This window comes from Fundulus heteroclitus, chromosome 3 (assembly GCF_011125445.2).
Source record: "Fundulus heteroclitus isolate FHET01 chromosome 3, MU-UCD_Fhet_4.1, whole genome shotgun sequence".
Classification (NCBI taxonomy): Eukaryota; Metazoa; Chordata; class Actinopteri; order Cyprinodontiformes; family Fundulidae; genus Fundulus; species Fundulus heteroclitus.
Window position 1 is genome coordinate 42,163,713 of NC_046363.1, and position 13,004 is coordinate 42,176,716.

The 13,004-nt window shown below is 38.8% G+C and overlaps 1 protein-coding gene across 1 annotated transcript in view; it reads right to left on the reverse strand.

Moving 5' to 3' along the window:
* Nucleotides 1–13,004, reverse strand: part of LOC105920449 — a 70,511-nt gene continuing 57,507 nt past the window's right edge. Inside the window, exons 15-24 of the mRNA XM_036135432.1 lie at nt 12,428–12,491; nt 9,254–9,458; nt 7,765–7,861; nt 6,834–6,897; nt 6,006–6,222; nt 3,188–4,964; nt 2,910–3,083; nt 2,409–2,582; nt 2,224–2,270; nt 1–1,073 (exon numbers count right to left, since the gene is read on the reverse strand). Of these exons, the coding sequence (XP_035991325.1) occupies nt 541–1,073; nt 2,224–2,270; nt 2,409–2,582; nt 2,910–3,083; nt 3,188–4,964; nt 6,006–6,222; nt 6,834–6,897; nt 7,765–7,861; nt 9,254–9,458; nt 12,428–12,491 (3,352 nt within the window). The 3' untranslated portion in view covers nt 1–540. The remainder of the gene's footprint in view (nt 1,074–2,223; nt 2,271–2,408; nt 2,583–2,909; nt 3,084–3,187; nt 4,965–6,005; nt 6,223–6,833; nt 6,898–7,764; nt 7,862–9,253; nt 9,459–12,427; nt 12,492–13,004) is intronic.

The window sequence follows — 13,004 nt, forward strand, 5'->3', positions numbered from 1 at the left end:
TCTCCTTTATTATTTATTTCATCTTTATTTTACAGGGACAATGTAAGTTTACATGGACTGAGGTATTCAGGACTGTACAGCAGGTTGCATAACGGAGGATCTGACAATGGGATAAGGAAACAGGGCTGCTTAAATACAGAGGGAAATGAAGAGAGAAAGCCTGGAGAGCAGGGGAAAGTAATCAGATGATTAGTATGGGCTGAGAACAATGGCTGATGGAAAAATAAGAACCAAAGTACAAATTAAATGAAAGAAATAACTAAAGTACCTGGAAACTCAAAGTGAAATCAGCTAAACCAAGCAAGTTAGAGATAATATGATTGATAAGCATTAAGCATCAAATAAAACAATAAGCAGTTTTCCCACCTGACTGAATTGATTATTTCTAGTACATGAAAAACAATATGAGACAAACAAAAAGTAAACACACCAAAAAGTTCAGGTATAAAAGTCTGAATGTATAAAAAAATGTTTTGTTTTTTTAAGGTACAATACTGTAAAGCTGTGAAAAACAGATAATGCGGCTCTATATAATTTTCACTACATGTAGCTTAAAAACAGAGAGGAATTCAGCGGCTCTGAGGTAATCCTGAAAGCAGGGTACACCGGCTCTGTGAATTTGGCGTTGAACGTCTGAAGGTGTTTCAGTTTGCCAGATGATACTCCAAAGAAGGTCAAAATGCCTCCAGGCCAGTCCAGGTAAACTCCCACTCTGCTTGAAGGAGCTCCCTGGATGGGCATTAGTTTGTTTTTGTGCAGGCCAGAGTGACCATCATCAGAGCACAGCAGGCTCCAGGACTCTTCATTCTTTCCTAAAGTGCAGTCATCACTTTCACCTTTCCTTTTGATTCGTTTGTAAGCTGCTGCGATGTGAACGCTTCCTCTCCACTCAACCTCCCAGTAACAGCGACCAGTGAGACCATCGGTACACAGCAGCTGTTCCAAGACATCAAACATCTCTGGATGATCAGGAAATGACTGCTTCTCTCCTGCCATTGTCACTTTTCTGTTGTTTTCTGACAGTATTAGGTTCCTATGAGCAGTGTTAGGGTCCAGCATGAGTTCACAGGCATCTGATGGAAAGAAAGCAGTTCATCATCTGTTCAGTCTTTCAACGGTATATTATACAGTAGTTATTCTACTGTTAATTTGTTCTTGTGACATATTCTGACCAAAACAAAATAAAATGCATATGTATTTTATAGTCATATTCAATGAATTACAATTTTTTGTTAAAAAAAAAAAGCTTGTACGTCAGATTAAAAATATATTTTGAAAATAAAAACCTTTGAACTAACATAACTGAAAAAAAAACATGCTCAGTATGGGGGATCACTGCAAAGTCAACGACAAATTTCAGGTGACTGTCCACTGTGGCTCTATGCTCTTTCAGGAGGAGCAAATGCTGCCTGTCAATGACTCAATGCAATCTGCTGTGTTTCCCCTAGGTGGAAAACATTTAACCAATTTGTCTAATTTGATTTAAGTGACTTGAATTGAATTGTGCCCTGAGATGACATCTGTTGAAAATTGTCACTATACAAATAAACTTATTTGATTTGAAATAAGTAAATGGCCTAATTAATGAAGCTATATACTTAAATTGTACCATGTTTTAAACATATATATTTATTAATTTATTAATATTCCTTTGTTGATAAAAAAGAATGTCAATTTAATATTTTTGCTTAGATTTTTATTTCTGTTAGTCCTGTCCCGACATACTAAGCAGACACGAAAAGTAATTTTCATTAATCTCATAATTCTGGATTAAAACATAGAATATTCTAATCTTAAAAAAATATGTTTTAATTAGATGTACGTGAAAATCATCACTATCAGGAATAAAGGCCCAAAAAAATCACTCTGTGTGTAATTAATCTATATAATGTGTTTCACTTAGTCATGGAGTTACTGAAATAAATAACCATTTCAGTAACAATCTAAGTCATTAAACATGACTATCATAAAACTAGATTTTGGAAAAAAAATAAAAGACAACAGGAATAACATAAATTTTATGTTTAAATTAAATACTCAGAGAACTTTGTTTTTTAATTACATTTAATTAAAACTTGAGTGTATTTGGTTGATAAACTGTTATGTTTTATTTTCAGCCCTAAGGATAAGGAATATTTGTATGCAATAGTAAACCCTGCCAGCACTTTTTTCAAGATTTTGTGCAAGACTATTTTTCTGTAAAGAATTTTCTTCAATACTCACACTTTCTCAGACCAGGTTTTAAGAACTGTGATCCCATTGGCTCAACCCTGAAACAATATCACAACAGAAACATGTAATAACTGAGCCACATTTAGAGAGCTTTTTGTACTAAAGTATCACAAAGTAAACAATAAATAATTTTTAGGTCCTTTTACAGCTTTATATAAGCTTGAGCTCATTCATACCTGAGAGTCTGCAATGCCCACTTTGAATCCTCCAGTCCTGCAGAAAGATGCTTCACTCCAGATTCTTCTGGGTGGTTGTAGCTCAGATCCAACTCTTTCAAGTGGCAGAAATTGAACTTCAGAGATGACATCAGTTCTGCACAACCTTCCTTTGTGATGAGACAGCCTGACAGGCTTTATGTGAAAAGATGCAGATGTTAATCTTGAATAGAATTGTTTTTTCCCACTGCATTTGCAAGAATAACCTTGGACTATTTAGTAAGGTTTGTAGTATTATTGGTGTCAGTCCTTAATGTTCAACCGGGACAAAAAACCTTTTCAGACACATAGATAAGCACCAGATTTTGTAAACAGTTTATATAAAACCTATTGCAGACGTGCTTGTTTGATCAATTGCAGATATAATTTTTTTATTGTGTTAAAACATCTAAAATGAATAAAGTTAAAACAACCACTTTTGGTTTGGTGAAGTTATCTGTTAAACAACAGGTAAATGCTGACCTGAGACTTTCCAGTGTGCATTGTGGACTACGTAGGCCTTCACACATCAGCTTCACTCCTGAGTCTTTCAGGTCGTTGTTGCTGAGGTCCAGTTCCTTAAGAAGGAGGCAATGGGACTGGAGACCGATGGTTAAACCACTACAGCTCATCTCTGTCAGATTACAGCAACTCAGCCTAAAATTTTAAGATTCCACCGTTATTATATTCAAGTTTAATATTCATAACATTTTTATGTGTAATGAATATTTTATTGATTGTGTTGCTGTCCTTTAACTTACACGGCCTTAGTGGAGATTACGATCACATTTAAAAGGCCCAGTAAAGCGTTGTCTGACTCAAAGTAATTATTCAGGTAAAACTCATCCAGCTTTTCTGCTGAAGACAAAATAATGTTGACCAACGCTGCCCACTTAGCAGGCGGCAGCTGGTCTGCTGGCAACCTTCCTGGTCTTCGAATTGCTTTCATCTCTTCTATTAGCGAACAGTCTCTCAGCTCATTCAGGCACTGAAATAAGTTGTTTTTTTTGAAAATACAATTGATGTTAACAATCTTCATCTGGATGTACTGGACAGTGTTCTGACTGGAGCTGCTTCTTTTTCTGTTTTCTGTAATGAGGCCATGGAGGAGAGTCTGACTGGTTTCCTGTGAGAGACCCATAAGGAACCGAAGGAGCAGGTCCAGTTGACCATGTGGACTCTGTAAAGCTTTGTCTACTGCAAACTGATAAAAATCCTCAAAGGTGGTAGACGTCGATTGCTCTTCTGCCAGCAGATTGACTCCAGTGTTGGTGAATGTCAGATGGACATGGAGAGCAGCCAGGAACTCCTGAATGCTCAGGTGGACAAAGCAGAACACGTTCTCGTTGAACAGGCCTTTCTCCTCCTGAAAGATCTCTGTGAACACTCCTGAATACACTGAGGCTGCTCTGACATCGATGCCACACTCTGTCAGGTCAGATTCATAGAAGAACAGGTTGCCTTTCATTAATTGCTGAAAGGCCAGTCTCCCTAATGCCTGTATCATTTCTTTGGTCTCTTGAGTCCAGACGGGATCTATGTCAGTTCTTCCATCATATTTGAGATTTTTTACTTTGGACAGAACAAACAGGAAGTAGATGTACATCTCTGTCAGGGATTTGGGTAAGTCTCTTTTCTGCTTGGTTCTGAATTCCTCCTCTAGAACAGTAGCAGTGATCCAGCAGAAAACAGGGATGTGACACATTATGAAGATGCTCCTTGTTGCTTTGATGTGAGAAATTACTCTTCTGCTTTCCTCTTCCTCTGTGAATCTCTTTCTGAAGTACTCCTCCTTCTGGGGGTCATTGAATCCTCTGACTTCTGTCACCAGGTCAATAAACTCAGGAGGAATCTGATGGGCTGCTGCAGGTCGAGTTGTGATCCAGATGTGAGCTGCAGGAAGTAACTTTCCCTCGAGAAGGTTTGTCAGCATCACTTCTAATGTTGTGGGCTCTGTAGCATCAGTCAGAATCTCATTAGTTTTCAGGTTCAAAGGAAGTCGACACTCATCCAGACCATCAAAGATGAACAAAACTATAAATTCTTCAAAGCTGCAGATCCCTGCTTCCTTCATTCCGGGAAAGAAAAGATGAATAAGTTCAACCAAACTGAACTTTTTCCTCATCAACATATTTAGCTCTCTGAAGGAAAATGGAAATATGAACTGGAAATTCTGGTAAATTTTGCCTTCTGCCCAGTCCAGTGTGAACTTTTTTGTCAAGACTGTTTTCCCAATGCCAGCTACTCCCTCTGTCATCACTGTTCTGATTGGCTTATCACTTCCTGATGAGGATTTGAAGATGTCTTCACGTCTAATTGTTATTTCTGGTTTAACTGATTTCAAGAACGCTTTTTCAATCAGCTTCACTTCATGTTTACAGTTGACCCCTGTGGGATTTCCTTCGGTGATATAAAGATCGGTGTAGATCTGACTCAGAAGTGTTGGATTTCCTGCCTTGTTTATTCCTTCAAACACGAAAGCCAACCTGTTCTTCAGGTTAGTCTTTAGTGTGTGCTGGCATATGGTTACGACACCCTCTGAAAGACAAAAAAACACAAAATATTTTGTAATGTAGGAAGTGTAATGATCACAGCTTTTGCTCTGATTATTTTTCATGTTGGCCATCTCAACCTTCCATACAGTGGCTGCCCTATTTCCTGATTGCTAGCATCTGTTGTTTGCCCTGATTTCTGGCACCTGTGATTGGCATTATTTAAGCTGGCCTTCCACAGCAAGCTGGTACCAGATTCTCGAAAGCCTTGTGTTAGTAGACCTTCCAGCATTTCTTAAACCTGCCTACCTGTGTTCAACCTTTGAGTGTTCTCTGGATTCCTGCCTGTTGCCTTGCCCTTGTCGGTCTCTTCACCGGTTCTCAGTTTCTGGACAACGACCTCTGTCTGCCTTTGGACCCTGCCTCTCTGCTCCCTCCTCTCTGTACCTCTGCCTGTTGAAAACTGGATTTTGGACCTTGGAAACGGACTCGGACTGGACCTGTTGGATTTCCCCTGTCGCCTGCCCCCTTCAGGAGAAAGGACTCTGTTTTGGATTCAACGTCTTTTACGGATCCAATCAAGGTTAGTGGCTTTTCTTGTGCAGCTGTAATTTCCCTCTGCAAGCTCACAGCCACTAACCTGTCTCTCTCCTTTTCAGAGCAACCAGTCCTGTTCCCTGAGGCTTGTTTTTTCAACTATGTTACTTTTAATAAATTAATTTTAACATACTCTTGGTGTTGTGTGAATTACCGGGTCCGACTCCTGAGATTCATAACAGTAAGAATGTCATATTCTCTAAAAACTGAGTGAGTATGACAACATTGCAAACCTAACAAGACATGGCTCTCCACCTCAACTGATTGAGCAAGGAGAGTATTTATTTAGAAAAGCAGAGAGGCTAATTAGTCCGTGGGCCAGAATCTGTAGGACGTCTCCTTAAGAACTTTCGTATGAACTGAATAATAAATAAAAACCTTTTAGGTCTTCATATTACAACAACTGTATAAAGTAAAGATGACTAATTACAGAGAGAGAAAGGGAGAGAGAGAGAGAGAGAGAGAGAGAGATGTGTTACAATTATCTTACTGTTTTGCAGGGCGTTACCAAGTTCTTCTTGCTTCATGTTCCTCATAAATTCCAGAGTGATTTTCAAAAAATTCTTCTTAAGGTTTATATTTTCATTCTCTTCTTCAGAGGTAACTACCTCTTGATTCTCAAAGGATTCTGGGTAATCTAGGCTTAAAATGTTGTGGAAAGTCTTCAGCTCATTCTTGGCAAAGTTCAAAACATCTTCTTCAAGCATCTGTAAACATAAATTTTAAAGCTTAGATAAAACATTGTAATTTGATAACTGTAATTGCAACACTCTTTAGAGAACAAAGTATGTATCACATTACACATGTCAGCTTACATAATAATATATATGATTTAGCAATGGCATCTAGGTGTTATTCGATTGTATCTGTTGCTTTATGTCTGTTGGTTGTGCTGTTCTTTTTGTGTCTCTTTCCAAAAATATAAATTAAGCCAAGATGCGACTTTACACAAGTAATGTGCTGTGTGGCTGCAAAGAGGGGAGTTGACATTCTAAGAATAATATCCCCTCTTGCATGTACATGTAATTCAGCTGAATTCACTAATGAGGTTTATAATGACATAATTGTCCTTTGACACTTGGAGAGCAAGTAAAGCTCAGCAGGGTATTTACCGGGGTCCAGTACACTGTTATAATGAAAGAGCAACAAGACTGTCTCAGGTTCAGCTCTGGATCATGGTTATTTATCTATACTCATCTTTTTAACAGCATTGCCATTTTCTTATCCTGATCGTTTGAGGCAATAGCCTAATTATTCATAAGTGTGATCTACAAACATCAGCCTATCTAGATGTGAGTGCAGTTATAGACTTACTAACCTTAAATATTGCGCTGAGGTTTATTTGATGAGTGCTGAACTCCTCTGATGGTTTCTGGTGAACACTAAAGATAGATTCATTATCAGGGTTATTATACTTCATCAACCCAAAATAGAAAAAAGCAAGACCTTCTAACTATTTTTACTCTTATTACTGTATTTTAACACATTAAAATTAATATGAAACATAGTGTTTGAATTCAGTTGGATAACCAATGGACTTGTCACTTTTCATGGAGACACAGCTTGGGAAAGGATCTTTTATTGTTCCTTAGTCAGACCTAAGATCAATAAGGGATATAGTATTCAGGTAAAGGCACATAGAGATCTGTCACTACAACTATCCATTCATCCATTGTCTTTCATTTCTCTGAGATCAAGTTGCGAAGGCAACCAGTCCAGGAGGCAACCCTTGACATCCCTCTCCCTGCCAACGTAGTTCTTTCACTAGTGATATCCTCCAGCTCATTCTGGGGGATCCTAAGGCATTCTCAGGCCAGACAGGATCCATGTCTCATAAGCAGGTTCTGGGACTTCCCCAGGATCTCTTCCCAGTGGGACAGGCCTTATATTCCCAGGTCTCTGTCTCTTTGTTTCACACAACATGTTTTCCAACACCAGGCTGGTCCCGATCTCGGCTCCTATCCTTCTAAACCACGTCAACAGGCTCCTCTGACCCTTGGTGACCAGAGGACTAAAACCACCCAGTCAGAAGGGAAGTACTCCTCCAATTCAGCTGGAAACCCTAACAATGGCTCCATATTAGTGTTTCTGATCCTGCGTGAATTAAGGAGTCTTTTGACCATTTAATTTGCACCTCACTGCAGGAACTCCTGTATTAAGTCCTAGATGTTATCAGTCAAAGAATTGTTAGAGAATCAAATCAGAAAAAATAAAAAATATTTATGAGTAGTCCAAGCGTTAAATCTTACCTCTCCGTTCTTATTGGGCTGCCATGTTCTGCAGAAAGTCTATAATTTCTGCTTAAGTGGGCTTGTTCCTTCACCTCACACTGACACATGATCAAACCTTAACACAAAACACATTCAGCATGCTTTATTAACTGGTTTGCATGATTTGTTAACTCCCCTTAGTATCTAGATTCCTCTGAGTGTTTCTACAATTGAGCCCTTATAGATTTCTGTTTTACTATATCTCAATTGTAGCAACAATAACCAAGTTTATTCAACACAATTGACTTCCAAAATATCTGGTTATAAACTCCCTGAACACTTAGTTTCAAGAGGTCCATGTTGTGTTTGACAGGTATCTACCCGCTATTGATAATGATAAGGGACGTAAACATTATACAAGTATACATAAATTGTGGTTTCTTTGTATCCAGTCTGTTAATATAAAGGTATCTGTGTCCCACAGTGCTTCATGCTGCTAGCCCTATATTACTCCTGAGTGCTGAGGGTTAGGGGCTTTTGCCTTCCTTGCAAATCTAATTATAGGTAACTCCTGGTTTCTAGAGTCACACACAGACTCAAACACACACATACATCCAGAGCAATGCAAGAGTATATTTTAGGGGAGTATTCCTGGTAGTATTTTATTTTTCCACACAAAGGTTCTCCAGTCATTGCTTTCTTTAGCTGCTTCAGATCATCCTTTCATTTTATGATTTATACTCAATGTCACGCCACATGATCAGTGATAAGCTCTGAACATGATGCAGAGGTTATCCTGGGAAGTTCACCTACCTGATCCACCTCATCAGGTCACATACCTGCGACCATTACTCGCTGTGAAGGATAACACAGGAGTGATCTGATATAGAGGTTTAATAAAAAGCAAATATAACTGCAGAAGACTTATGAGTCCATTGTGCAAACTGAGAGCAGACTCACAATATGATCTTTCAGAGATTGTCTGACCTTAGAAATGTATTCTGAAGACTCGGATGCAGATAATAAAATGATGAGGATGGTGCTGAACGACAAACCTTCTTCTTTGGCATACAAAATAACCAAACAGCGCAGAAATTTGACGCACACATTTCAGGCCCAATTTTCATTTAATGAGCAATAGCATGGTGGACTGGTGTGTGTGTTTGTAAATCCAGATCACTTATGGAACCATGGAATTAACTAAATGTGTCCTTTCCTGTTTCCATGTATATATTTAGCTATTTGTATATATATATATATATATATATATATATATATATATATATATACATATATATATATATATATATATATATATATATATATATACAAATATATATATATATATATATATATATATCTATATATATATATATATCTATATATATATATATATATATACCCACACTTTTATTCACATTGTTCATTATTTGAACAATGTGATGTAATCATTTGATCAGTATCTACTTTACACTAATTTAATGTACTATTCTAACTTGTCTACATTGAAGCATTTAAAGGTTCTCACTGTTCAGCAGAGAGCAGACCACCTCCCCGTTCTTCATCCTCCTTAGAAACTTCAGAACAATGCTTAGAAAAGCATCTTTGCTGTTCCTCTTCTCATCAGCAGCCTCCTCTGGGCTCATAAAGGTTTTATTGTAATCTCGTTGTAAAAGTCTTTTGAAGTTCTTCAGCTCAATCCTCATAAAAGCAGCAATGTTCTCCTCCAGGGCCTGTGACAGAACAATTTTAATTTAACATTTGAAATCAAGAAAAAAATTAGGCTTACAATCTAAAGAACAACATTCCCCTTTAATTAATCATTTTCCATTTCTGATGCTGATTAATTGATTATTAAGACTTAATTAAACTGAAAGGACTAATCTTGTATCGTGCTTTTCTAGTCTTGCAGAAAGCTCTGAAGGTCCTCCCACACTAGAGCCACGTTAACCCAGTGACACTCAGAGATGAGCACAATTTCCCACCCAGATAAGCAGATCTGCAGGCGTTTAATGCCTTGCCCGGGGACATGTTGATATTTGGAAGGGTAAGAAGTTAAAGTTAAACCAGCAGTGGTCTACGGTGGCTTGGAAGTACAAACCAACAATGGGGAACCTTCCATCTAAACTGGTTATCTAGGTGAATACCCAGATATATATATAAGAAAAAAAATTTGCTGATTATGTTTAAGAAGTGAAGAGTTGTCACCTACTAATTTGGGGTTGATCAACATTTATTTGGTTAATAAGACAAAAGGTCTATAGCTTCATGCAGCAGACTGAGAATAGCAGCCATTAGAGAATTAAAAAAAAAATGTCCTGGGAATGTACTTAAAACAGCAGCAACTGACCGCGGCTCTCCATGTTGAATTATGTTGTGAAATGTTGACAGTGGAAGTCACATTCTCAGTTGCTCTGATTGGTTTACTTTGCGCATGTTAACCCAACCCCAGAAAAACCCTCTATGGGAGCAGTTCCAGACTAACTTCAGCCATATCAAAGAGAGGCAAAAGTTAGTCTGGCTGGCAAGGCTAGGGGAACACAGGTTGACATGTTCATTCATTTTGCTTTTCATAGACCTCAAGCTGATGTGTACACCGTGTAAACATGACATCTCCACGATTACAGCGTACCAGTGACTCTTCATCAAAATATTAAATGCATTGCTGCAGCATATCTGGTCCTTCTGTTCTATGCCACTTAAAAACTCCAAGGACGCCTTGGCCCTCTGGCGCATTGGTTGGCTTCGGGTTTGGGGCAGGTTCCCGGGCGTGCGCCGGCCCACTCCCGGCGGCCTCTTTGCGGGGCCTGGCCCCCCGGCCCCCCCCGGGGGGGCCTGGCCCCCCCGGGGGGCGGCAGGGGCCCCAGGGGCGCCGCGCCCCTGGGGCGCCCCTGGGGCATCACCCCTGGGGCCTCGCCCCCGCGGCCGGGACCACTTCAGCTCCGCCGGCTAGCTGCCGACGGAGCCCATGGGCTCGTCCCCGCGGCTCTTGAGGGCGTCGGCATTGCGGTGTCTGGGGGATTTCCTCGGGGTCGTCTCTGCTCCTTCCTTGGGGGGGTTGCAGATATCCTGTGTCGGCCCCTCCTGGGCGACCTGCTTTAGGGACCCCTTTGGGAGTCCGGGGTTACGGGTCCCCTGACGCCTGCCTCTGTGCGCGGGGAAGGTGGGTCTTCGGTTCTCCACAATCACTATCAAGCTAATTCTGGATAATTTTCACCTAAACTAGTGCACTTTCACATCTCCCACAGGTGCTGGATCCCAGGTATTAAGTGTTCACTTATATACAGTAATCTTATAATTTATTTATTTATTTATTTATGTTTTTTCACTTTCTTTTTTCAAGTATCACATTACACATGTCAGCTTACATAATAATATATATGATTTAGCAATGGCATCTAGGTGTTATTCGAGTGAATCTGTTGCTTTATGTCTGTTGGTTGTGCTGTTCTTTTTGTGTCTCTTTCCAGGTGATGGAGCAGACAAAGAAGGTTTTATCATTCTCTCCCTTTTATCTCCTCTTTCTTTCACCTCTACTCTTTTTTTTCTTTTCTTTCACTTTTTGTTCTTCCTTTACTCTCCCATTGTCATGTCCATATTTGAAATTCTCCTTGCAGGAATCATAATAAAGCTATTTACAAGCATAAATCAAGTGGAGCACTATGGCGAAAGCTGTACGCTCCACTTGTAAAAGCAAAATCTGTCGAGCTCTATCTGGCATTGAGACATCAATTCCTATTGCCATATTGCTAGACAGGACACTGGGAAAAAAAACAAAAAAAAAAAACTCCAAGGACCGACCACACGAAAAACAAAATCGCATGAATCTATTCACGTGTGCCAAAACATGGACAAAACGGCATTCAATTGGCATCCATCTTGAGTCACTGTGAACGTTCCCATTATCATCCTGGTTAGCTTCGAAGATAGCAGTCCCTGACTTTTCAGTTGATTTTGTCATTTGTAAATTTGTTTCAGGAAATGTTAAATTGTTTCCAGATTTCTAAAAGTGTTTCAGATTGTGTATTGTTGGTTTGCACTTCCTAGCCACCATAGTTGTCTGGTGGCAACTATTTCTCTTAATGAGCAAAAGTCAAGTCAACACAGGAACTATGTGTGAAAATCTATGAAAATAACTTTGCATCAAAGCCACTATGGGAGACAAATTTTATCCAGGTAAAACGTCCCTTTGCTCTTAATTCCCAATCTCACCATTATGCGGCAAGTTGTTAATGCACTGAACCCAAAGGGGATAGACTTGAACAGACTTATTAATCAAAAAGAGCTTCCTTTGCTCTAAAAATATTAATTAAAAAAGGCCCTCACTATCTTTGCAGATAAACCAAAATATCTAAAACTCTCTACACATCATGTGTTTAGCAAATTTAAACTATTGCCCATTTATGATTAGGGTCAGCGTTTTAAACAGACATTGACAAATTTATGACACTATGATGAAAAATAACTGCATCTTATGATTTCAAGACACTTAACTTTGTGCTAACTTAGCAATGTTTTAGTTGTGTGTTGATATATGACCCTGAAATATGTTAAATAAAACTGGAACTTGGAAATGTGCAACAACACCATATGGATGGATGGATGGATGAATGGATGGATGGATGGATTGATGGATGGATGGATGGATAATTTATGTCAAAATAACAGCATACTTTGAGTGCATCTCGATGTTGTTACAAACCTTAAATATTGAATCCAGTTTTGTTTGAGGAACGGTGAAATATTCAGATGTTTGCTGGTAACTTCTGTGGAGAGAACAGAAATAATGATTATGGAGATATAAAGCACACAAACACAGAGAAACAATGTTTAAGAATTATAAGAATTTATAAGAACATTGATTTCTTGAGAGGTGCTTTGAGATGTCATATGTAATGAGTTGGTGTTTTATAACTAAACTCACTTGGGTTAAAATTCAATAGATAAGCTTACTGTTTGAACTCAAGAGGATAATCCCTAGATCAGGGGTGTCAAACTCATTTTGGTTGAGGGGCCGCATTCAGCATAATCTGATCTCAAGAGGGCCACACGAGTAAACTCATTGCAAGATTAAACAGAACTAATAAATGTGGACTTGTTGTTGACTTTTATATTAAATTAATTTCACTTTTACACAATATATTATGAATAACCTCAGCGTTTTTAAGAAAAGTATGTGCAATTTCAACAATACTTTTACTCAGTTAAACATTTACTTGTGCATTATGCATAAAAACTGATCACAGTGATTATACAATGTTGAAAAACATTTATTCACA